A 26,471-nucleotide genomic window follows, 5' to 3' on the forward strand; every position below is an offset into this window, starting at 1 on the left:
TAAATTTTGGATTGGTTTTTAACCTACAACAAGACATAGTAAAACATGAACATTTTTAACCATAACATTGTTTTTTCTTCTGTTTGTGTTTAACCTTATGGTTTACTAAGGACCTTACAACAAGTCACAATGAAACACGTCACGTGGCCGAAATAGCTCAGTTGGGAGAGCGTTAGACTGAAGATCTAAAGGTCCCTGGTTCGATCCCGGGTTTCGGCAGTCTTTTATTAGTGGAAACGTTTTCTCATAGTGAGGATATCTTCAAGGTGACCACTCCATTACATCAAAGAGTTTTAGTTTTTAACAATATTTGTATTTTTACATTTTATACTGATAATGATAAAAGGCCAACCTTACCGCAAATATAACGCCAGGTTTGCAGGGTTGTTTTTAAATTTTTTTACATATAATTTATTATATTATTATTATATACATACATATAAGTGTTCGACATATAAAGTAAAACTACATTTTACATTTACATTTAGCAGACGCTTTTATTCAAAGATGAGGAAACATTGGAAGCAATTATAACAACAAAGGCACTACAAAATAAACATCACTGTTACTAGTCATATTTAATAATAACTTAGAAATATTAATAGAGTACAGTATGGCTAGATCAATATAACTCTTGGTATTTTGTTTTGGCCCACCTATTTACAATTATCCGGACCACACGAAGTAAGCAACCTCATCCAAGTCCACTGGATAGTCAGTAAGGTGTATGGGGCCTTTTTCAAAATATTCTCCCTTGTAACTTCGCCATCTGCCGGCAGGAAGGTATATATCTCTTTCCTGCTTGCCTGGTTCAAGTACAGGAGCTACCAAAAGGTCATCTCCTATGAGGAACTGAGAGTCAATTTTGTAAGCCACCTCATCGTCCGTAGCAATCCACCAAAGAGGACGAATGATAGGATCACCAGTGTTCAGCACTTCCCCCGCAAGTTCAAGAACTCTAGGGGCCACTAGAGACTCGTGGAGGGCTGTGAATTTTCGGGCGATGTTCAACACCTCATCGTCATAGAGCCATGGCGGCAGCGAGAACTGCATAGCTGGCATGAAAGCTGAAAGTTCCAGCCAACGGATGTACAGCTCGCGATCTGGAAGCCCGCCGGTTCTATCAGTGTGTGCATTTCCACCTACTGTGTCAGGTAGAATAAACTGGTAGCCAAGAATGCTTATAGTGAGTACGGTTGGAATTATAGATTTGATGCCTAGGTCATATCCCCATACAGAGCCACGGTCCATAATTCTAAAGAAGCAGGAGATGTTTTGAGACTGATAGCCCGAGCGCAGTTCTGCTCGGTCGCTAAACGGTATTGCCATCTCAGTGTAGCGGCGGGTGAAAGTACTGGGATCGTGCAGAGGAACAAAGGTGCTGAAATCCAGAGGTAAGTAGCTGGTTTCCCCAGCATCAAATTTAAAAGAAGCCACTCCGTACTTGTTCTTGAGAGCGCGGAGATTAGAGGCATACCAGTCGCGGGTTTCCGCGTTTGTGAAATCCAAAATCCCAGCAATACCGTTCCACCAACGCACCAGGGCAGGAAGCTGGCCGCCAGGCGCCCTTACAAACAGACCTCTTTCTACTCCAACACCAAAATTAACAGAATTATAGTTGATAAAAGGATGTGTCCATAAGGTTACCTGAAAACCATCTGTGCATAGTTTTTGAAACATAGCTGAGGCATTTGGGAACTTCATGGTGTCGAACTCAAAGTCTCCATAGTCGCTCGTGTATCCATCATACAGTTCCAGGTGACTGCAGTTAAAGTCATGTTTTTGGATATCAGATGCATATTTTAAAACGGCTTCCTGATTGATTTCTGCTAGATCCTGTGTAGACCAGATTGGGTGTCTGAAGACAGCTTCCGAAGGAACCTTATTTGGCTTGTTGAAATATCGGCGTACCATGTACTTATGTATGGAGGTGATGTCGAGCCCGACACAGACTCGATAACTTAGTGTAACATAATGGGACTGTGCATGGTCTGACCTATAGGGGCTGTTGTCATATCGAGATTGAAACCGCAAAGTTTTGTTGGCTTCATCCCAGCCGAGGTGAAAAGGAACAGAGTCGTTAATTTTTATGGCTGTGGCATTGGAAGAAAGCCAGTAGCGTTCCAAAATGCCACCAAAACCTTGATGATTCGAATAGATGTCACCTGTAATGAAAGGCTCGGGGGAGCTCCGTCCTTTCACAGCGATCGGCCAATGTTGCGACCAGGTCTCCGCACCACCGTACCAATGTGAACCGCCACAGGACATGGCATGCTCCACCAAACGATGCTTCTCCAGCTCGTCCCAACGCACGCGATAGCACGTAACAGTGTCTTTAGGTTTTACGGTTTCTATGAAGAAATTGATATTCCCAGAATTGGATTTGTGACAGCTGATTATTTTCCCTGCTTTTGAACAGGAATCCAATTCTAGGGTTCCAGACCTAACATATACAAATGCGAAATAAATTATTTTGTATAAAAATCTTGTATAAAAAACTCAGATAAGTTAAAATACCTGAATTGCATTCTGAAAATGACAACCCCAGCTTGATTCCGGATTACATAACCATGTTTGTTAAGGTCTAGGTGTTCAGTCGTCAGAAAATCGGCTTTGTGGAGAGAAGCGGAATAGTAGCACCACGCTACAATGGCAGCAAGAACAAGTGCGAATCCAAGCGCACTCGCTGCGATTAATGGACGGCCATGTCTGCCCGCTCTCTTCCGCTCAGGTGTAGAATAAGGGGTCATGGCACTAATGCCAATATCTCCAACCGTTGCTGATACGATCTGATACATTGTTGCAACTTTTGTTAGGAAAACATTTGACCTTTCACCTCATTAGCAGGAAGTGGGCTGTTTTAAGTGTACTGCACATGGCCGAGGCAGTTACTGACCAGAACGGTGTTGTTTTTGAGGATTCAATTCCTCAATTGGCAGCCACTGTGTCTCTGGAAGACAAATTAAATAAAAGTTAAAAACATTTGGTTGACAGTTTTGCTCACATGACATTATGTGGTTGTGAATGTATCGTACCGACGAATATGTGCTTATTGTGAACATGCAGTTGTTTTGTGTAATCAAGGTTTCAAGGTTACTGTAAAACACCCTACATTTTCCCAGTGATCATGTGTGATTGTTTATTGAGCTGTACAAGAAAAATCTACAGTGCTCGGAGAAGCAAATGTAAGGTTTTGTTTTTGTATTACAGCAGCTAAACAGACAGCTGGGTGTTTATTGAGCATACAGATCCAACATGCACATCCTATTGGTTTTATCAACACTGTCACAGTATGAAGGCTAGTGTGACCTAATTTACAGAACATAGGGCATCCTTTAGGAAAATGAACTGTGATGTTGTTATAGTAAAAGTGTAGAAAGCATATTTTTATACCATTTTTATTACTATGGCCGTAATACAAACACTGTGGTTAAACTGTTGTATTACTAGGGTTTTTACTACAAATAAAACTAAAACTATGGTTAATTAAATTAAACCATGGTTCATTTTGCTAAGGGACATTATAACAGAATCTATTGTACTTGAAATTTACAATTTGCTTAGAATTTCAATCTTCAGTCGTAGTCTAGTTTTAGAATAAGCTGACACTTTTTTTTTTTTGTGATTGCACAATACTGCAGCAAAATGAATATTTACACAACACACAAAGACAAGTCTGACAAGCTGGCTTCAGAATACAAATATTTTTTGTATGAACTTTTCTCAACAGAGATGTTCACTACCGAGAAAGCTAAAAAATGGCTATATTTTACTGATATGTATTTGATGCCTTCTTAAAACATCTTTATTTACATCAAGAAACGCATCGGATTTCTTATGGCGCTGTGCAGGATGACCGGATCATGACATCACACTACCGCAAGAGCGATTTGAAACCATAGCTCTCGCAGTAGTTTAATGTCCCACACCCACTGGTCTTTGAGTTATCGCAGGCCATTTATTCAAAAATGTCTTTAGACGTAACGTGTTCAGACGATATAACGTGTGTGTGCGTTATTGCACCTTAAGATGTAATTCCGTGCCCAGAAGTATTTGTTGCAGACATTGGCAAGTCCCAAAAAGTGAAAGTTTGCATAAAATGTATCAAACATATAGTCGTGACGTCATCATTTACGTAACCATGTGTCATTATTGCGTGACATTGCACGTGGTCCTATGTCATTCGTTTTTCCGTATAGGTAAGCACTATCTACAGTAAATAGACATCATAGTGACAAAGACAAGGAAGAGGGCATTTAAAAATACAAGAGGTAGAGAAATGATGGCTTTAAAACTGCAGACACATTCTTAAAACTTTCAGTAGCAAACATGAAAAATACTGCAATGCACTATAGTGTTTACTATAATATAATGATGTTCTATTAAATATTGTGAACTGACAAACTATTGTTAATGCTATAGTTTCATTTAATATGGTAATGTTCAAAAACACTTTAATATCTAATGATTTTACTACAATTTACTTGAGCAAATGCTAGTTAGGATACTACACTATTTTGTCACGTGTAAGTGTAATAGATTGCAATTGACACTGATTCAGTCATTTTAAGGCACTACTTCTGTTTCAAGACCCTCGTCAGGTTCTGTTAGGACAGACTCAAATGCTAAAGAACAGAACAAAATATTTATTGAAGCAGCTTAAAACAGAAAATGTTGGTGTCAAGACCTGTTAGGGAATAAATCCATTATTAATCAAACAAAGGCAACATTGACAGGCATTCAACCAAGCGGGTAGGTTTTAAAGAAGGGTAGCTGGTTTAAGATGGTCACATGCTGGTTTGACCTGGTCGCTAAAATGGTCATGTGCTGGTTTAGGACCAGCTGAAACCAGCCCAGGACCATCTTAAACCAGCACAAACCAGCTACCATACTTCAAAACAGAGTGTGCCATTTGGGAAAGGGCCTTACTCTCACTCCTCTCACTCTTTCCTCTTCCTTAACACTCACTCCTCTAAGACACTCCACCTTCTTAAACTCACCTTCATCCTACTGTAGTCTTACTGCAAAATTGACCTCAGTAGTTGTACAAACAAAGAAGTTCGTCCGGAAGTAGATTTATAGTACTGAAGCTGTGATGTCTTATTAACAAATGACTTAATAGTGTTCCGGGCCCTTGTTGTTGGTAAATGAGTGTAGACTTGTAAGTGGCAGTATTACCCAGTAAAACTCAAGTGCTATGAATTTTGTCGAATGTCGATAACTTTTTTTTTTTAAGTGTGTTCACAATTTTGTGAAGCACTTTCAAATTTGTAAAGCAGATAATGTGCTTGCAGATGAGTTAAATACTTGGTGTTCCGTGTGCTGCGCATGGAGATCAAACCTCTTGCCAATCATTTTTGTCATTATTGGTATTGTGCACTTCTTCTGATTTGCTCTATTGACTGTAGCATCTTTTTCTGCTTCTAGCTATCAAAATTATCGTGTTTATAAAGCAACGTGGTATAACTAAAACGGGCAAATCCTTAATATAAATATCATTAAGAGTCAACAAGGAAAGCCTTGCTAAAATAAAAAATGTTAAGGGCTACATTGCTTTATGTTACTTTTATTTTGACAACGGAAGTCTGTGAAAATACACATTTAGGCGGAATAACGCGGACACGTATTATATCGTCTGTACACGTTACGTCTAAAGAAATATTTGCCGGAACGGCCTTCCATATTGCAGCGCCGCAAGAAGTCGTTCTGAAGGTAACGAAATAAATGGTAATAAAAATAATTGTAATTTTAACATAATCTACACGAAAATGTAAGAGTCATACACACGTTCACAAAAAAATATCAATGCTTACTTAACAATTGTAGCGTATCCATATTCGTGTAACGTTATATCTCCAGTTCTCTTGTCCTGTTATGACCACCAACTTATAAAATGTCATACATACAACTGCCGAATTAAAGCTTAATTAAAACTTCATTACATTAATGTTTAAAGGAACATACGTCGACTGCATTCTGGTCTGCACTGCTTTGCGTTGTTGAACAGTCCAGTTCGACCTGTTTCTATGAATCATGGGTAATGTAGTACTGTTTAAGGACACCAAAGCTATTGTAGGCCTATTAGACGTAAACATAAAATGTTACTCAAAAATGTTGTGTTATATTTGGGAGGAGTCAAATGTGCTAGCGTTTAATGAACAGCATTTTTATATAATGTAGACAATAAAGTAACGCTGCGCATAGAGTTTGTGTCATAACATACAAAGTCCACTAGAGAGCAGTAGTACATAATATTGTATTTATTTAGCAGCAAAGCAAATACTTGTATCAGAACAGCTGGTGTAGTAGAGTTTTTTTATACAAAACATACAAGACAAACACTTTTAATTAAAAACAAAAGTTGTTTAATAAATGTAACACTAAGTGAAAATGTATACAACTCATGAACTGAAGTTTCCTGTTTTTTTCTCCGACACTGATAAGTGCAAAAAGAGGCAAGAAACGTTCACTTCGGCAAATAGATTGTCAAACATTAATGCTACCTAGCAGCACGCTGCAAGGCAATGTCAACACATTAAAAGGTATCTTCTGAACAGAATACACATAAATCGGACAACAGTTTACAAGCATCAGCCTAAATGACCATACACATTGTACCACGTGTAAAAACAAAACAAGTGCATATTCATGCATGACCAGAAAATGTCTTATGCACACTGTTGGGTCTAGAAAACAAATATTCTCCCTTTCAGTATTGAACCAGTCAAAAATAACATAAAAACATCAGCATTCTAGGACTCAAAACTCAATCTCATTAAAGTTTTCAGAAAATCCTGAATACGGGATGCTATCTCCAGGATCTAAAGAAAGACACAGAAGGAAAAGAGTTAGAAGGCACATCAAAATATGTGCATATTCACTATGCTATGTCAAATGACTGTTGTTAGTACTAGACGGACAGGTAACCGTATGTGATTCCTCTACTTAAGTACTCTCTTCCATAGGAGGATGCTGCAATTCAAATCATGTAAATGAAGCCTTTGTGAAGTTTGAGAAGATGCTGTGATGTATGAACCACGGAGACTTTCTGTTCAACTTTTAGGTTATTTATTTCAATTTATAAAACTCCCGCACTAGGAAGTCATTCACTGTATGTATCCGTTTGTATTAATTTACATTTTAGCTCAATTCTTTTGGTCCACTCACCTTTGCAAGGTCCCTTTTTAAACACAATATCGTCAACAGCGATGTCACTTCTTATTGATGAACCTCTGATAGCTTCAAATACAATCTGAAAAAAAAAGAGAAAAACGTCTACTATCTCTGTGATCAATCTGTCAAATAAATCACTCGATAAGAAAGAAGAATGCGTGAGTCTAACCCAATGTCTTGTGTAACACTCGTAATCTACTGTGGCCTTCATCCAGGACACGCTTTGCTCTCCCTGTCTCATCCAGAGCGACTGCTCCCTGCCCCCTTTATGCAGCAGCACCCTCAGGGTCCCTGTGCCCGAACCGTACATGTGGTAGAAGAAGATCAGACACTGTGGTCCGGATGACCCCCTGAGTTCAGTCGACATCAGTTGGGCAGACTGACCGGCCAACATGTGAGACGCCTCGATGTACATGAAGTAGCCTTGAATTTAGAGGACAAGAGATTGCAAAATCTTATAAAGTCAGGAAGGAATAGAAATTATAGCATCTCTGCATTCACACTAAGATGTAGAGTTGACTCACCTACCCCTAAGGTATGGTCCCCTTTAGGTCCTGTGTAGGATGTAGGTGTCTGTCCCCGAATTCGTGACCAATGTCCCTTTTTGCTTTTCGTCTTCTGGGTGTAGCCGCAGTCACCGATTTCAAAGTTACAATGTCCAGGAGGGGGCTTCAATGGTCCTACATGGAGCAAAAATCAATAATACAAACTATAATTAAAGTAATTGTAAAACTAAATGTTTTGTAGCCATTTCGCATCTTAAACATGGTATGCGAATAAACTGGTTTAAACCTTGTCTATTTTTGTCCAGCAAAACCAGCACAGCCCATTTAATTTCTATGTTTGTGAGGGCAGATGTTCTTCATTGCTGTGGAATATAGCTCTATAAACATAGAACATTGAGGAATCTAAGACAAGGGCCTTGCCCATTTTCAAAGCCACATTATTTCAAACAAGTCAGGTCAGCTAAGCCACGTTATATGGTAATACTGTATTTTAAGTAATTCAACCTTTAACAGGATTGAAAACAACCAGCCTAAAACGTATACATTTATCTCAAAGCTAAAGCAATATGACTAGGCTATACACCATGTTACAGTTAGGACACTTCTAAATACGCTTATTAAACCAGTGCTTGTTCTTGAAGCAAATACCGCGTTAATTTATATTTAGTTCATGCTTTCCATTAACACGAACACGTGGCGGTATGCTGTGAGTTCTTCAATTTATGTTACAGTCATTCTAACGAAATGTTACACTAATGGAGGATGCTCCTCCACAACTCTACGTACCTGTGGCAACCCGACAGTCTCCGAGGGTCACCGAGATGTCATCCAGAGATAGAAGTCCACAGTCCCAGAAGTTTCTGCAGATGCTGACGAATGCTACCTTAAAAAAGGTACCAAAAGATAAGAATACATAATCGGACTAAACTGGCTCTTGAATAATTAAGACAAAACATATTCACATACGATTTCATTATGATGGACGTCTAAAGACCATTTGCAAGATGTAAACAACACTGGTTTAGTTTCACAACATTTATTTATTGTTATTTTATCACATATAAAATTAAGTCATAAAGGCGGTGCTTCTGTCGTGTCTTGCAAAAGGGCCCATAATAATGTCAAAATGTTCTTCAAAGAGCCGAAGAGAGCACACATCACTCCTCTCTTCATTAAGTTGCATTGGCTCCCTATAGTCGCTCGCATCAAAATCAAAGCTCTGCTCTTGGCCTACAAGACCACCACCGGTTCGGCTCCCCCATACCTTCACTCGCTAATGCAGACTTATGTACCCGTCAGATCCCTACACTGTGCAGATGAACGACATCTTGTAGTGCCAAAAATGTCACCCCCGTACCTTCTCTAGATCGGTTCCACATTTGTGGAATGTGCTACGAGATCAGCAGATTCTGTGGCCATCTTTAATCGGCTGAAAACACATTTCTTCCGTCGGCACCTGACCGTTAAGTTCTGACTTCTATCTCTTTTCTATCCTTAAAAAATAAATACAAATATAAAAACCTTAGCTTTGTATACTGTGGCGGGCTATATGAGACCAGTTATACTGCGCTTATGCTTTTTGTTGTCCTTATGTTGTTCCGATTGCTTCCGTTGTTTACCTTATTTGTAGTTAAAGCGTCTGCTAAATGACTAAATGTAAATATAAATGAACGTCATAGTCTAGTAGTCTTGAACTTTTGTAACTGATAACTTCATAACTAATAACTGCTTAAGTAATCGTACGTAACATCAATCTATAATATTTCAAATCTATTGTGGAATATGGATAGTACAAATAATGACCAGCTCACAAGTTAAAGTAAAACGTGTAAATTATTTCTTCATGCCAATATAACTGCATACTTCGAGTAAGAAGTGCAGCTTTTGACATCCGAAAGACCTATAAACAGAGACAACAACAAAACAGGTACCGTTAACGAAAATTCAACAAGGAAAATAATACGTGAAAATGTAAGGTTAACGCAAGCAATAACAGCAAACAAGGATGGCCCACTCTATTGCGAATCCACGAGTATGCCATAACAATGTAAAGAACTTATTTTAAACATAAAATCTCAAGTTTTCTGTGGTAGCAACAATGGGGAAAGCGATTAACGTGCAGATACGGCATTCACTGAAGACTTGCTGTTGAGTTATTATTGCTCAAAATCACAATCCCTCAGATTACTACAAGAATTCCATTTCAAGTCCTATTATAATCGCTCTCGGGGTGACCCAAAGTACAACGAATGATTTGTGGCGGCTTATCATTTCAAATGCTTTACCAAAACAAAGAAGCATTAAAACTGTATTTGTACTTGTCATTGTATTTGATGATATAACACTTATCACAATGTCCTTCTGTTACCTCTAATCTAAAGAATAACAAAACCTTAATGTTGTTTATCATCAGATGAATTTATTACATGCAGCTGATCAACATCTGAACACTGAAATAAATAAAACGCAGCTTTGGTTATGAAAAGGATAAAGGTTAAGTACAGTTCTCACATTTACCGAACACAAATCCATCCATTTTACACCTACCTTTGTAGGCATAGGCTTCATGTACGTGACATCCACTTCTGTCCAAACATCTCTAGACCTCTCAGACACGGTCCAGATTTTCTCCTGAGCGACGTTGTTTTCGTCATAGATGTAGAGAGAAAGAGCATTGTCTATTTTCACGAAGCCATGCAGGGCATAGTAGAACCTTAGGCAGTATTTGTAGTTCCCCGGTAGGGTGGGTCCGAAAAGGCGACCCACATACCCTGGACGAGACGTGAAGCGTGTGTTGGCCAGGAGGAAGGACCCTGAGGATATACAGTAATCGATGGATTAGAGATAACACAATGCAGGCGGTCGCTTTCATTGCTTTCGCTTTTAGACCTCGGCATTTGACATTTTGTATATTTAATAGTCTTTTAAAGTTTTTCTCTTTGGTCTTCAATGGGTACTTATTACCATAAATTATCATAATTTGGTACATTGAAGAGACACGATTTGATCTTTTGATTGATATCTTCCTGTCATACTTGACACATTTCAAGAAATAATGGAAGAATAGCCTCACGGTCGCACCAGTGCCTGTGGTGTGATCCCCTATGCGGTAAACATTTGGTTTTACGGAGACCCTATTCCACACCGAACCTCCAGTTTGCTCCTGGTTATACAAACACAGGCTCTCTTCAAAGTCACAGTTTGCAATTGAGGGGTCAAAGGCCGGCTCTGTAAAATGAATCACACAAAACAAACTTGCCGAATGAAATTCTCCAACAGACACAACTATTCAAACTGCAAATGTAAAAGGAAATGTTAAGGGTGGTTGCTAAAAAAAAAGAAGAACTCCATACACAGCACTTTTGAGCTGTTTTAAAGCCCCCAATTTTAGTTACAACATTTTAAGACAAATAATGAGAGATTTTATGTTATTTAATACTGTAAAGGCAAAAATTCTAAAGGACTTTATGTTAAGGATTTCATTTTGGAGAATCCTGACGAAAAAAAGACATCTCTAAAAATACTTAACAGATGTTCAACAGGCTACAATGAACCTTGAAGTGAAGCCAAAAAACTGGGAGCTCTTTAGAACTCTGAACACACACAGGTTGTGCCGTGATGCTTTAGATATGCACAGCTGTATATTATATATTATTATACAAGTGTTTGTTCTCTTCCTTAAATCTGATTGGTCAAAAGGCATTTTAAAGGCCTGTTCACACCAACCAACCAACGTAAACAAAACGATAACAAAAAAATACTGTTTATGAACATCAAATGTTCTATTCCAGTCGACGAACAATAAGACATTAACAATACAAGATATTCAAAGTCATATATATCATATAAAAGCGCACTATAAACAAAATAATTCTGCATTTGTAGTTTTAGCCATATGTCATTCAAACCTGTTGGACTTGCTTTTATCTGCCGGACACAAAAGAAGATATTATGAGCAAACAACATTGGCCTTCATTGACTTCGATTGTATGGACATAAAACGTCTTTTGTGTTCCACAGGGAAAAAAGACAAATAGTGGTTTTGAACAACATGAGGGTGAATAAATGATAACAAAAACCCTGATGTCATACTGAAACAGATTCTGAATCCACGGAATCCAGCACTTCCGCCAGTATGATGTTGCTTTATCATCAGCGTACGGACCTGTTTCTGTGTGACAGAACTCAGATGAAAACGAGATGTCATCCAGAGCAACGTAGCCACCGCGAGCACTGTTGAAGGCCACCTCAAAAACCACCTAATAAATCAAATACAACAATCACAAAATGTTTTATTTCACGTTCATTGTAGCTACATTTCAGAAGGCTGTAATTCAGATTGATACCTGCACTACAAGTTTGTGTGTGTGGTGTTATAATTCTGTAAGGAGCACTTGAGACGGAGAAGATCTCCAGACTCACACACACACACACACACACACACACACACACTCATTATTTACACTGTCTCCGAGAGCTGGCGGCTCACACTCAAACATGGCAGCCGCAGCACTTCGTGTTTATATTTTTCCTACAGATGAAAAACAAACACATTTTTTTTCTCCTCGGAAAAGAGATTATGTTATGCCGGGCTGAAATAGACCACACTGTGTACGACAAGTTGGAAATCTCAGTGTATATGAATGTGACAAGCTTATTCAAAACGTAGTAAAAATATTTATACTGCAATTCGTGCAAACGGATTCTCATAGAATATCCTGCTACATTGAATTTTGTTTCTATGCTTTACCTTATGCATTAGCTGGCTTTGTATTTAATATGATTCTTATTATTAAAAAATCCATATTGATTATTTTACAGTAAAAGTAATGAATACAAGCTGTTTTAAAAACATTTATTTGATGCATTTGACTTTATTTCCATTTCTGATGTTTTTATAGTCATGCTGCTGTTGTATTATAGATTTTTGTCTTTATTCTTTAATTTACTATTGCTGTTACTTATTTTGCAGTATAGTTAGTATAGTAGTCTGACATTTTAAAAAGTGGCAAAGGGGTTAATGTTCTTTTATATCCTCTGCTTTTTTAATATCCTGACACAAAACAAAGGTAAAACATTCATCTAAAGATAGATAAATAAATACCTATCAAACTGATATTATGTAACGGCCCAGGCTGTGAGCGTCTGTTCTCTCCTACTAAGTGTGAGTTTCCATGCGCTTCAGTCCTGAAGTGTTATTTAGTCCAGCACATACTAAGGCAAAATGTCATCAAGTGGCAACAATTGGTCAACGATCAATGATATAATCCATCACATTATGGAATGCTTTAGCGCAATAATACTTTTACATACGATTTGAACACAGTAGCACAACCAAAACGCACAGTGGAGTTTTGACATGATACTAGATTTAACCTTCCATATTCTCACTTTGAACAAAGCATCTGTCGAATGTGTAAATATAATGTAAATGTTGGGAAGTATAGAACGTCACTGACCTCCAAGGGATGAGGTGCCTTGATATCCACTTGCACTAACTTCCACCTTGATGTTGCGTACACGTCCGGCCTCCAGATCTCCTCATAGTGGCCCAGCTGGTCTTTAGTGAAGACGGAGAAGAAATTGCCAATGGCTTGATCCCTCTGATAGTAAAATGACAAGCACCCCATCATTGGAGTTGTAGTCATTGGCGACACCAGCTTGGCCACTTCTTGGAACCTTTTAGCGTAAACCGAGTCCACATACATGTAATGACCTAGTTCAGAGCGGAAAAATTAAAACAAAGAATGATTCACAAAACACAGAGCAGGGGAGCATGTAGGAGAAACGGTTGGTCTATTTGGAACGCTTGGGTCACAGTGAGTCATTCCAGATGCTGGGTTATTGCACAGTATGATGTTGGTGGATAATCTGAGTGTATTACCTCTTTCGTTGTTCATGGTGTGATCATCAGGAAGGTTTGACTGAGGGTCCCGCGCTAAGCTTCCCCCTACATACCAGTTCACATTGGGATTCCACTGATTACTGTAGCCACACAAGTGATGTTCCTCAAAGTTACACTCTGGAACACAATGGACAACGTTAAACATTCTCATTGTACATCCATTTTCCATGAAACCTTCCCTATGCGGGGTCACAGCATCTCAGCATATCTCAAGTTGACTATTATTAATAACTACTATAAAATAAAATGCATAAGGAATTATTATAGCTCTTGGAGGACAGTACCGTGTCATTAGCATAACATTTGTTGGTCTAGTAATGCTGCATAGTATCTATAATACTCAATATACTGTATATGCATGTACTGTATGTAGGTGGATTTGTGTTCGATTTTAAGTATTACATTACAGGACTTACCCATACAGTATCCAGGAATGATGTGAATTTCAAACAGAGCAACGCTGTTTCCCATTCCTCTGCTTGGCCTGCCCTCAAATAATAGCTGAATATCACAAATAAATGAAAGCAATTTATGTGAAATGGTGTAAAAGGCTGTACTGTGAACCATTGTTTTGACTCTATATCGCCATCTCTGTTTGTTTCAAACTAACATTTCAAAAAAGAAATCTGATCCTTTATTACGTGTACTTAAGCAAAGTTTATATACTTTATGTACTTGTAAGCATTTAAGACATTAAGAAAGGATACGAGCATTTCAGAAGCTATAATATACATCGATATACAAAGTCCATATCTATAGCCTTTTGCATTTTTCCAGTACAACACGCATTCTAATAATAAAAAGTAAATTGTTTTTAAAAACTGTAAAATTTTACTAAGAATAATGCACTTACAGCACAATAGCAGTTTACTGTGTTTTGTACATTCCTGCATTTTATATTTATATATGATTGTATTTTAATGTTTATCTTTATTGTGTTTTATTTTATTATTAATGTACGGAGCGACACTGTACCTTTAAATAAATATTGTATAAGAATGTTAACATTATACTAAAATAAAACCACAATGGATCAAACACATATTTAAGCTTTTATGAAAAGCTTTTACTATGTTTACACTGGACAAGTTTTACACCTGTCCAATGTTCTCAAACGTAATTTCTGTATGTATTCACTGTAGGGTTATTTTCTTCCTTTAGCTCCACTCAAACCCTTTTTTATGCATACTGTACTGTGTTGGAAACTATAAATAGTACATTATTTCATATATACAAACCCTTTGTTTTGTTGTTTTTCTTTCAAATGCTCTGAAAGGAACCATAACATTTAAGGCTTATACCTGGTAAGCCCCAGTCATATTGCGAAGGTCCACGCTGGCGATAAGCCAACTGTCTGAAGGTTTTTTGGCTGTCCACAGCATATAGTCGAAGTTCTCGCCCTCGGGTCGCAAGTGGAGCTCAAGGAACCCTGAGCCGGTGATCTGATAGACTATCCGCACACAGCTCCACTCGTGAAGATCCAGCTCTGGACTGAGCAGCACATACTTTTCTTTCTCTCCAACAGAAGAGTCTGCTGTGATGAAGCGACCTGCAAGATGAATGATAGTTTTTTTACTTTTGCACAGAAGAAACAGGCCTACACATTATGTTGAAGAATGGATTGAAAATGTGTTTGAGATTTGAAACACTGTCTCCATTATGTTTGCATAAGCTTGACAAGTATAACAATGGAGTCAAGGTTTCTAAAGACGAATCAACCAAATGATCCATATAAACACAGATTTCGACAGTAATGACCAGATACATCAACCGATAAAGTAAGTGAAATGAACGGGTGGTCTCTGCCGCACCACATTTAGCCAAAAAACAGGTGCGGTTCACAGAAATGTAATGTACACAATCACAAGGAACGATGAATCATTGGAGACGCTGAGATCTTTAACAGACCACGAAACCAGGTCTAGACAGAAAAAGATTGAAAATTCTAAATGAATATTCCTGAAATGTAATTACCAAAGAACTCTTAATGAAATCATGAATCGTTGCTGGACGTTTACACGATAAAGAATTGAAAAAAAAGTATTTTGCGTTTTAGAAAAGTTTCACGTACACACCAGACAGCGTTATCAAAACGATCTGGTATTATGCATCCCACGCCAGTGGATAACGCTGTTGCGCTATAAAGTAACCCTACGCGCTTGCACACATCCACTGTTTTAAATTTTAAAAGTGCTTTTAATACACTTTGTCTGCGTGCATGTGTGTTTATAGAAGTGTGCATGTCTCGGCTGGTTGTAGTGGTGCAGTAAATAATAATAAAAAAATTGCTGGAGAAATGATAATAACAATACATACACCATGGAGGCTGCAAGTATTGTTTGGGGAATACTCGCGCATCCCTACAGACTGAACCCGTAATACGCACATCGTTTTTGGGAAACGGCGCCTTCAGAGTTTACACGTCGTCGTTTCAAGCACTTGCACTTTGAGATCCTTTTTCAGTCCCCCAAAACGCAGTTTTCTGTAAATGAACAGCCAAAATGCATAAAAAGTTTTCAGTTTTTTGTTAAAAACGATCTTGTGTAAACGGCCTCTTAGAAAAATGGCAACATTCAAAGTTAGATGAAAAGTTTGAGAATAAAAAAACAGTCGTCAGGCATGAAGTAATCAAAAGATGTTATGAATTTATACGCTTGTTTAACATTGTGTTCATCAAACTTCATCATGATTTAAGACTGTTTGGCCTTTGCTGACTCAAGTGATCTTTTCTCAGACCTACAGATGTTCTTAAAGCGGCCCTGAAAAGGTGTTTGAGAAAAAAAAACCTCTGTCTTCTCCCAACAGTAACTTTGTATTAACACCTATCGCACTATTGCTCTTTTATGACATATAGCTTATTGCTCCCTGAACTCTTTGTAAGTCGCTTTAGATAAAAGCATCTGCTAAATGACTAAATGTAAATGTAATGTGAATGTGTTTCATGAATTTTGACTTCAATACAATGTTAAACGTGTTGTCTTCTCATGCTTGACATGGTCATGTGCTTTAGTTCCGCCTCCTCCTCCCCCCACACGCATCACGTTTTCGCAAATAATCGTAAAGCTGTATTTATCTTTTATAAAGTGATATTTGAAGGGTACGATACTATTGTGTAAGAACTTAACTCTAATTTCCTACACTTTGGTTTGGATATTGTCTAAGGATTATCAAGCCAGGACTCATAACAGCTTAAGGCCTACAGTATGTGTTTCCAATGGTGAAGTCACGTCTTCCATCGATATGCATTTTCATTTAAAAAAATGGTTGATCATTCTTTTTTAAATATAGAAAAATCTAATGTAAAATGGGGTTTGCACATAAATTTGACAAGTATTTATGTCCAAACTGTCCAGACTGTTCTGTGTATTGTCACAGACCATGGTCAAGGTCAAAGGTCACCGCACAGTTTACAGTATCTTAAAGACTAGCACAGAGACCGCAAACATCACATAAAGTATGACTTTGTATAAACCTGATATATGCATCATGGGTTCCCCTGCTGAGACTGATTCCTTGCAAGGGTTCCACTTATTTGAACAACATTAGTCACTCTTTTCTTTCCATTGATGCCTTGCACACTAGGGGTTTGTGAAACTGCTTCGGGACAATGTATTGTGAAAGTGAATCAATGACATGAAATTAAATTAACTTAAAGAAAAAAGAGTGATGTCATTGACCAACAAGAGAAACAAACTAATATTTGCTGTTTTGGTTTGGCTCATGCAATCCAGATCTTGTAAACTGCTCATTTTATTGAAGTAAAAAATATAACTGAAAGGCAGAGCTTCAGATGGCATATTGTATTTACATTTATGCGTTTGGCAGACACCTTTATTCAAGGTACACATTACGCGTGTTGAATGAGGATCAATGACAAAGCACATTTGCATCGGTGCAATATTTACTTCAATATGTCTCGATGTATCATCTCTGCACATTTCCGCCCCTGCAGCATCTGTTATTTCACATAGCAGAAGATCATGACTGGTATGTGTTCCCATCACTTTTGTGTCTCTATAGTAAAGTTTTAGACGTTAAGCTAAACTCTCTGGATGTTGGCTGTGCATCTTCAAATGACTAAAATGATTTCCACAGCTGTCTAAAAATGCAACCTGAAAAGGTTAACAGATCCACTGTCGGGGTCTACAGGGTCCTTCTCTGTTTCGTTCTGAAAGCGTTCACTCATATTTCCAATTTTCTGTATTCTGTACTTTACAGAAAGCTGCATTTTAAGTCACATAAACAACTGCATATTTTTTTCATAGAATAGCAAGAAATAATTACTATGGCAAAAGGATCAAATCAACCTGAAATTCAGAATGAATTATTAAAATAAATGAGGAAAGGGCTTGATTTCCTAAACCAGTTAGTCTGTTGTGTTTCCACTACAAAGTCAGTGTTGTCCAGGAAACCAAACAGAGACACACATTAGTAGCGCGGTCTTGTTTTATAGTTCTACTTATTGACCTGTGGGGAAAACTCGGCACACACGATCCACATGCACAGACATACAAGTCGACAAGCAGACAAATGCCCAGTTACGTTCACAATACCATACCATACTTCCTTCAAAACACCTCAGTTCACAGACAGTCAAAATCATATCCTCTGTTATGCACACAACAGCTGAGGCCACCCAGTAGTTCTCAGCTAAAACAATGATAACAATATCTATTTTTAGTGCACAATTCAGTTATGATAATTCAACATTAAAGGGAATTCACAAGACAAGGAGGACGTCCAATGTGTAAGACACAAACCAATAAAACGATCTATGGCAACTCATAGCAGCTGTTTTGTGTCAGAAGGAGACCATAAGAGATCAGATAGCCGTGTCATACGCAGTACACAAAGAAGAGCAGATGTGCAACTAATATACACACTGGGGGAAAAAGGACAACATTTTCCATGTCTGCCTAACAAGGATATGAAGACATTGCAATTTTAAATTGCATTTTTTTTGCAAAATTGTGAAAAGGTATATTGCATTGTGCATTGCAATGCTTTATTCATAATGCATTACATTGAAAGTGTTATGCAACTCTTTCAAAAACGAGTTGTCTAGAAGCCAAAATAAAACAGCAAAGAGTGGGCAGCCTAGAATTCATGCAATGAAAGAATATTGTACTCGCAACAAAGCAAGTTTTTTGGCAAAGGGGGTTTCTCATACCTCCCTGGTTTATGGTCCATGCAGCATGAGAGGGATCGGAACTGTAGCCGCAGCTGTCCGACTCGAAACTGCAGGAGCCGGGCAGGAGCTGTGACTCGCTGCTCACTACCACTGCGACTGCTGACGGATGACAACACACACACACAATAAACACACAAAATGATTAAAAACACGATACTGCTCGTGAACACTTTAAAGTAGACGCGAACATGCAAACTGCTCCATTCGGTAGTAAAAGTGCATGTGAATAAATGCAACTCTAAATGCATGAGCAAAATATTTCTGTATCAAGCCGGTGCTTATTTATTAATTATCAATAAGGGTTAAAAATGTTCAAACTTACCTAAAAGTGCTGAGAGGTGAAGCAGAGTCATGGCAAAGGTTGCAGAGGGATGCTGAATGGAAGAGTGGCGGTTCACTAACGCAGTTTACGTACGACAGCGCGCTATTGTATAAACTCTCCATGCCGCTTTGACTTTGGCAGCGTTGAACAGACAGTGGGAGGAGGGAGAGGTTGTTGAGGTCTCTTTCTTGAGAGCAAGCAAGAATAAATCCTCTTAGGTAAGACGTTTTCCCTCCATTAAGACCCAATTGGACATTTTTTGAATGCGTCGCAGACAGACGGATAATAGCTGAAATAACGTTACTCCCTTAGTTGAGGAGGTCATTGAGAAATATTTAAAATGCATTTGTAGACAGAGCCGACCATGCTCACACGATTTAATCTACAATACTTTATTATTTATTCATGAATTGCCTTATTAACTGTTGCCAGTAATTGTATAATTCATATTTGTGGGCTACATTCCATTCCACGTCAAAGTGATGTAAAACCAACACGCATACTCTTATGCAAAAACATTATAGTGTTGTTTTAAAATGTATATTAACTAGATTTGCAGTATTCAAGGTCTGCAACGTTGGATTGAATGTTTTTTTTTTTTTGCAAAATAAATGTTATTTTATTTGGAATTTGGAAGGAGTATTGTCAGAAACTGAAACAAAAAAGATACATTTGCCTACTCGAACAATAAAAATAAACAAAAAGTGATACGTATATACTTTTTTTAATTTTATGCGCATTTAATCCATTTTAATGTTGTGATCCGATTTGTCTTTTCTCAATTACCCTGAAGATCCATTATGTCATCCTGCTCACTTCCCCAGATTAACAACTAGGATGATGTCACATAACAAACATAGACTTTTATTGGTGTAAACTAAACTAAACCAATCTGTACACTAGCACGGTCCAGACCATCCATCGGTAGAGTCAAACCCTAAGTGCTTTCAGGAAGAGCTCTAGTGGAAGTTAAAAGCAACAAAGTGTCATTTTGTTTAAAAAATGTACACTAGATACGGACGGAAGGGGATTTGCTGATCGGAACACTCTCTTGTGATCTACCCAATAAAAGAGACCCAGCTGCCGGCTTTAAACAAAGCTGTGGTTTCAGAGGCTGTTGCTTCATTTGCAGGCCCAAATCCACTACATATGCACAAAGATTGTGGTGATTCTGGGCCGTAGCTCATCGGGGTGGCCTAGTGTTGAAGCTTTATTCTTAGGGCAGAGGTTTTGTACTGCTTATAACATTCAGTTCCATGGGAACATTACATGGGAAGAGAGAGACCAATAGCTTACAAATCGTGGAAAATGTGTTCCTCAGTCCCTGGCACTTACTCTTAAACCGATGACTTCCGTTTATCTGTTGGTGGATACAAGACGAGTTGTTCGTGTTTAGTTCGATGTTAGTATTTGTGTAGGTCACAGTTAGGACTGATGGTCTTAATAAACACGAGACATATATGAACTTTTGTATTTAGAATGTGTTGACACATGTATTTTAGATTTTAGTTTCACGCTCACATGGAGAAGTGACCAAGACGTAAAAGATGCTGCAAATTTAGATCATTCGATAGTTGTTCAGCTGCTAGATCAAAAGAATTACTGCACCTGCATGCGTGAATCTTGTTCATTCCGAGAAAAACACTGACATGGTTATGATAAGTTACTGTGCACAGACTACACTGAGAGGCAATGGAAACTCATTTTTTAGACTGCACTCAGATTAAGGAGAAAGTGACATTTCTCTCCCTTCACTTCTCTCTACTTGATCCCTGCCACGCAGAGAGTGGGCTTGGCCACTCTCTACATTTCCCCTCATTCAGGAAGCCCTCTCTCAGGCGGCCCTGTGTGAATTTCTTGGGTTTTTACTAACCATGTGTTTAGCTTGGAGTGCTGAACTTTTCCACGACGCATTCCAGAAAACAGGAATGATGGGATTGGTGAAGGATGAATTCTGTAACAGCCATAAAAACACGCCAAGCCTTGTTTCAAAAACACTACTAAGCATGATATGAATTCAAATAAGGTTAAAATGCTGTATTTGTTAACATTAGTAAATGCATGAAATAACACGCACAATGAGCGATATCGCTTTTTAGGATTTTGTCATCTTTGTTGAGTCATGTTAGTTCACTTTGCATTATCTAATGATAACAGGTACCTTCACGTGCACTGCATCTTTGTTGAAGATTATTGTTTAAAGCGGTCAGTTTGTGTCCATAGCAGGGATGTTTAAATCTTTTGAAAGATACGTCACCAACGTGATTGCGTAGTACGGAAGTCGTGGACGTGCATCGCGGAAGCAATGCAAGCCGTGTGTATTTTTTAGAATTCTTGGAAAATTACTAATCGTTTTGCTAGACAACACCCGTATTCATCTAGTTGCAAGGATGTGAATAGCAACCAACCGCGTGGTGTAAGCAAGGGGACACGTGGTGTATGTACATATAAATTGCTAATTCTTAGGTAATAAAACATAACACTTCACCGTGTAATCTCTTTATACACCTCTGAAGGCATAGCTATATATATCATATTGCATTTCTATCCATAGATCATCCCAAGAATTACACACTGGACCTTTAACCAACAGCCCCACGTTTAAGTCCATTATATATAAATGAACCCTGGAAAGCTTTACCCATAAGCCTCAGTTTGTTTTCGACAGAGGAAATATACACACAGAACTATATCTTTAACTAATGCTTAATGCATTATGTTAACAACTGCTCTTACGGAAGAAAAGGTTTGAAAATGTTTGAAACTATATCATCTTACGGTGGCAGTTTCTAACTTTCGCTGGGGCCAAAGCAGAAAAACGGATTAAAACATACAAATAATTTGACATGCTTAAATGTCAAATATAGTTACAAATAGCCTCACTTAATTTTCAGATTCGCCCAATATTGTTTTGAGTCACCACTCCTAAATCATAATTCATGATTAAGTTATACTCGTGTTTCTATTAATAGATAAGAGCATTAATGTAGCTTGGTCTATTAGAAAATGATTTTAGAAATAAACAGATGTCTGTCTTCATAATTGTGTTTCCACCTGCAGGTCTTCACAGCAGTTAGAGGCCTGTGGTTAAGACGTTCTGTCCAGTATTGACAATGTCCTGTTGACATTCTTCATCTACTCCATTTTCACAGTTGGCCCATCAACTGTCAACAATCCATAGACACAAAGGCGTACAAGACTTGTTTTTCATTACAGATTCCCTGGGATTTCTGCTTAGATTCTGCAGATGGACTCTGTGTTCGACAAAATAATAAATAAAACTTTCAAGGACACATCATAGCTTACATCACCACGTAATGATCACGCTATGATGTTCATCCGGTGCTTTCCTGTTTGTTAAATGTGGAGAAGCTTCTCACTGGAAGAGCAGAATAGTTGCACCATTATTTGATACCTTGTTCCAGTATTAAACAGATCTTAGACCTTAGTTCAGTGGGTATATTTAATGGAGCTGGTGAGCTTACACAGTAACCATAGTAACATCCTATTCCAAAACATGACATCATTTGACACATATTCTTCCAGTGGCTTTTTCAAATTGTTAAAAGGTGTCAGACAGATGTTGACATATTAATAATGTCTGCATGCTGATTATATTTTAGGATTTTAACACTGGAAAACCAAATGTGCATGTTTTCCATTATTAAAATGTTATCTAATACAGTTTTTGTTGTGAATTATTGTGCACCAGAAACATAACATTTGCATATCTGGAAGTGAAGTCGGATAAACTTTCTCTAAATGAACACGTCTGCAGCAGGTCAGAGGCGTTTTGTGTGAATCATTTAGATGGTTGACCACAAAATCGATGGTTGTGAAGTATGTCTATTAATGCAACCACAGCAATAAAGTTATATAAGATATACAGTGAAATTATTTTGTTCTGTCATCACTAGTACATTCACCATTGCCTCATTTTCTAACTTTTAGACGTTCATTTTTCACCAATTTATGTCTAATCTAGAGAATAGGTCTGCATGGATCATCATAAAAAGATGATATCACATTTTCCTCTTTAAGCATCCGAGACAAAAAAAATTCATAATCATTCACTCGCCCTCAAGTTGTTGCAAACCTGTATACATTTCTTTGTTCTTTTGAATACAAAGAAAGATATGTGAAAGAATGTTAGCATCTGAGATTTCTGGGGCACCATAAACTACCATAGTACAACTTCTGTTGAACAGAAACAATATGTTGAAGAATTTAGGAAAACAAACAAACAAAGCACCTTTGACAAGCATTAAAGCGGTAGTTAATGCTGCCCCAGAAATCTCAGTTGCTATTATTCTTCCAAATATTTTTCTTTGTGTTCAACAGAACAAATACATTTTTGCAGGTTTGGATCAACTTTTGGTTGAGTAATTCATGACAGAATTTTCATTAATGGGTAAACTATCCTTTTAAATGTATAACTCATTTTGATCAATTAGGTTTAAAATACACTAACCATGTACTAAACAGTATTTCAGTATTTCATTTCTCTTCGCAAAGAGTCCAGAGTGAGGCAAACTGCTATATGTTATATTGCTTAAAGCTATCATTCAACGCCCAACCCTCAGGTGATATGACATCAACTAAAGAGATATGTTGATTTATACAGGAGGACTGTTTACTTCATAAAGTTATGCAGCTTGAAACAATTATAGCACATGATGCTTCCAAAACGCCAGACACACTTGCCTGTATGTGGGTCACTCACAGGGAGTCAGGATACTGTGGTTGTCTCCACTGTTATATTGTAATATGTGTCTTTCTCTTAAAAAAGACTTACCAATGAAATGTGGTGGAAAATGATGTCATGGCTCCCAATGAGTTGCAGCACAACAAATCGGCCATAGCAACAAAAGACCTATAAAAATAAAGACACAACGGAAATGTGCCGTAGATGTCTTGCATTTGTCTGGAAAGAGAACAAGATCCACTTTTATTTTAAATTATTAATATATACTGTATTTCAAGTTTCAATTTAAAAACAACGGACGATTTGCCAAAGTGCTTTACAATGTATTAACATAATTTACAGTATAAAACATCATAAAGTGAATTGGAACTCATGCAAACACAAATAAAATAGACATTACGCTGCAGCCTAGTGCAGGTTACTGCTTAATTTTAATCATTTGTTAAATTAGTTTTGCAGTAAACATTGTTTGTGTACATTAAGCATCTATAATAAAAAAGCATGTTACCTGAAAGAGAACCTTTCAATCTATGTTAAAAAGAGTTTTTTAGGTCAGTCTGAACGTCAATGGCCCCAAATGCCCTAGTTCACGTTCAGCCTTGTTTCCGCCCATCAAGAATGATCTGTCTGGTCCGTCAACATAGAAGGATGGCCAGGTTTCAGTAGACAGGGTTTTCACCGAAGAGTAACTCAAACATTTATATCACAAAAAACCACTGACAGCTTCTATAATCTATGAATGCTTGTTTTTGTGAATGTACAAATGAACAGGAAATATCCAGTCCAGTTCTCCACATCTCAACTTCCTGTTCAAAATGAGAAGAAGCTCTGGGAGAAACTGTTTGTAGCGGATGCTGTCCCTTGGGCAAAACTTCCTACATGTGAAACAACACATAAATCGCAATCTACATTGTTGAAATGACCAGTCTGTGACACAGATCACCATTTTGTTTGAACGATAAAGCAAATCATTGTAAGGTTTGCAAAATAACCCCATCCTGTGAAATAATATGAACTTAAGAGACATTTTCATTGCGAACGAAATCTCAATGGACACATCTACTACTCCTCTGCACCAGCTGACTGTAGCTTTACTGCTATGAGTATAAATATCTGGGTAAAAATATTGCAACACATATGCATTCATTTTCTGAAGTTAGATTGCACCCACATGCAAGACATTAACTTATGACTCCCATAGGAGATGAGTAACATCTATTAAAATATTAAAGCAACTTCCAGATAAAGTTGTCCTATAGAGATGATTCACTACTGCTGAGGATCCCAGATTTTTCCAAGTCCCAAATGAATATTTCTCTTAAAGGGATATTTCACCCAAAATTTACATATATTCCTGACATTCCTCTGTACACAAATATATTTTCAAGATTATATGGAAACAAAACTACAGAAGAAGACGTTTCTCAAAATATCTTCATTGAGAGTCATATACAGGTTTGGAATGACACGAAGGTGAATAAATTATGACATTTTTTATTTCAATGTGAACTATCCCTTTAACTAAAACATACTTTATGGAGCTGCTAAAGTGTGTTATAATATTCCTTGTCAAGACTCGAGAACTCCTTCAAATGCCGATGACCTAAAAACAGTACAAAAAGAAATGTGTCAGCCAAACTTAGTATGCAGGATCTTAGCAACCTCCTGTGACTTATGAAATATAAGTAAATGTGTTCACAAAGGACCTTCTGTCTTTAAATGGATACAAGATGATAAATGTCCAACATAAGGAAGTTCTCACTTTTTCAAGAAAAAATAAATAACTAAACATTAAAATATGAGGGATTTAACAAAATACCTATGTCACAATTTAAGTGGTTGTTTTTGTTTATAAAATGAATAATGTAGTCTATTCTGAGGTATTTGTAATTCAAATCACACGATCTTTTTTCATTGTTATATTAATAATTCTTATAACATTTTATGGCTTTAAGACTTGTTTTCCAGATTACCATCTCAACACACCAGACCCAGAACAAAAATATTCAGGCCTCCCTCTACTGGTAGTTAATGTAAAAACAAACAGGATCCAACATCACATATGTCCACCTTTCAATGACACAAGTATGTTGGGATCATTTCAACTGCAGGATATTGGGGATACTGACCACTGAAGATTTCCTTGTGGTGCTGATTCTGCTGAAAAGAATGTAAATGAGACTGCATTATTTTTACAATTCTGTCTTACTGCAACAAATATATTATTGTTTACTGTTTATAAAGAAATTATTATTTATGATTCATTTAAAAAAGTAAAAAACGAAGCGTCGAAAGCAGCTCAAATGGTCTCCTTTCAAATAGATAGTTCAACCAAAAATGAAACTTCTGTCATGAATTACTCACCTTCAAGTTGTTGCAAACCTATAAACTTTTATTTTCCTGTTGAACTAAGAGTTCTGTTAGAAACTCGCATGTCTGAGAATCAAATGTGACCTAAATGTGTTTTCCTAAATTCTTCCAAAAATAATTTATTTTGTGTTCAACAGCATAAGAAATATATAATTCTGCCCCAGAAATCTCCATCCCATGAACAAGATGCACTTCCAATGTGATGAGAAAGAATTCACATCTGTGTTTCAGGCCATAGACACACAAAACACAAGCGATTCTCCTTATTCTTGTTTTCTGTGACATTCATCAACATTTCC

At 37.5% G+C, this 26,471-nt stretch overlaps 2 protein-coding genes across 5 annotated transcripts; both read right to left on the minus strand.

The window, feature by feature from the left end:
- Positions 1-474: 474 nt before the first annotated feature.
- On the minus strand, positions 475-6,025 carry LOC306907953 (myogenesis-regulating glycosidase). 2 transcript variants are annotated; one of them, XM_079480495.1, is made up of 3 exons: positions 5,965-6,025; positions 2,518-2,950; positions 475-2,443 (listed from the first exon to the last, which is right to left on the minus strand). In XM_079480495.1, exons 2-3 carry the CDS (start codon positions 2,796-2,798, stop codon positions 667-669), a joined length of 2,058 nt encoding a protein of 685 aa, XP_079336621.1. In that variant the 5' UTR covers positions 2,799-2,950; positions 5,965-6,025; the 3' UTR covers positions 475-666. The 2 variants fall into 2 exon arrangements, with proteins under 2 accessions (XP_079336621.1, XP_079336620.1); XM_079480494.1 differs by having other exon boundaries at positions 5,814-6,025.
- A 215-nt stretch (positions 6,026-6,240) lies between these two features.
- mamdc2a (MAM domain containing 2a) lies at positions 6,241-19,240 on the minus strand. Of its 3 annotated transcripts, none has more exons than XM_079473554.1 (14): positions 19,098-19,240; positions 18,755-18,874; positions 14,886-15,133; positions 14,001-14,085; positions 13,564-13,701; positions 13,139-13,395; positions 11,845-11,938; positions 10,761-10,907; positions 10,223-10,492; positions 8,466-8,558; positions 7,698-7,853; positions 7,343-7,596; positions 7,168-7,252; positions 6,241-6,821 (listed from the first exon to the last, which is right to left on the minus strand). In XM_079473554.1, exons 1-14 carry the CDS (start codon positions 19,126-19,128, stop codon positions 6,760-6,762), a joined length of 2,040 nt encoding a protein of 679 aa, XP_079329680.1. In that variant the 5' UTR covers positions 19,129-19,240; the 3' UTR covers positions 6,241-6,759. The 3 variants fall into 3 exon arrangements, 2 of the variants coding, with proteins under 2 accessions (XP_079329680.1, XP_079329679.1); XR_013787590.1 differs by having other exon boundaries at positions 6,248-6,821; positions 7,702-7,853; XM_079473553.1 differs by lacking the exon at positions 6,241-6,821 and having other exon boundaries at positions 6,980-7,252.
- Positions 19,241-26,471: the final 7,231 nt, after the last annotated feature.

The sequence above is a fragment of the Barbatula barbatula genome (genome assembly GCF_947034865.1).
Source record: "Barbatula barbatula genome assembly, chromosome: 2".
NCBI classification, from domain to species: domain Eukaryota; kingdom Metazoa; phylum Chordata; class Actinopteri; order Cypriniformes; family Nemacheilidae; genus Barbatula; species Barbatula barbatula.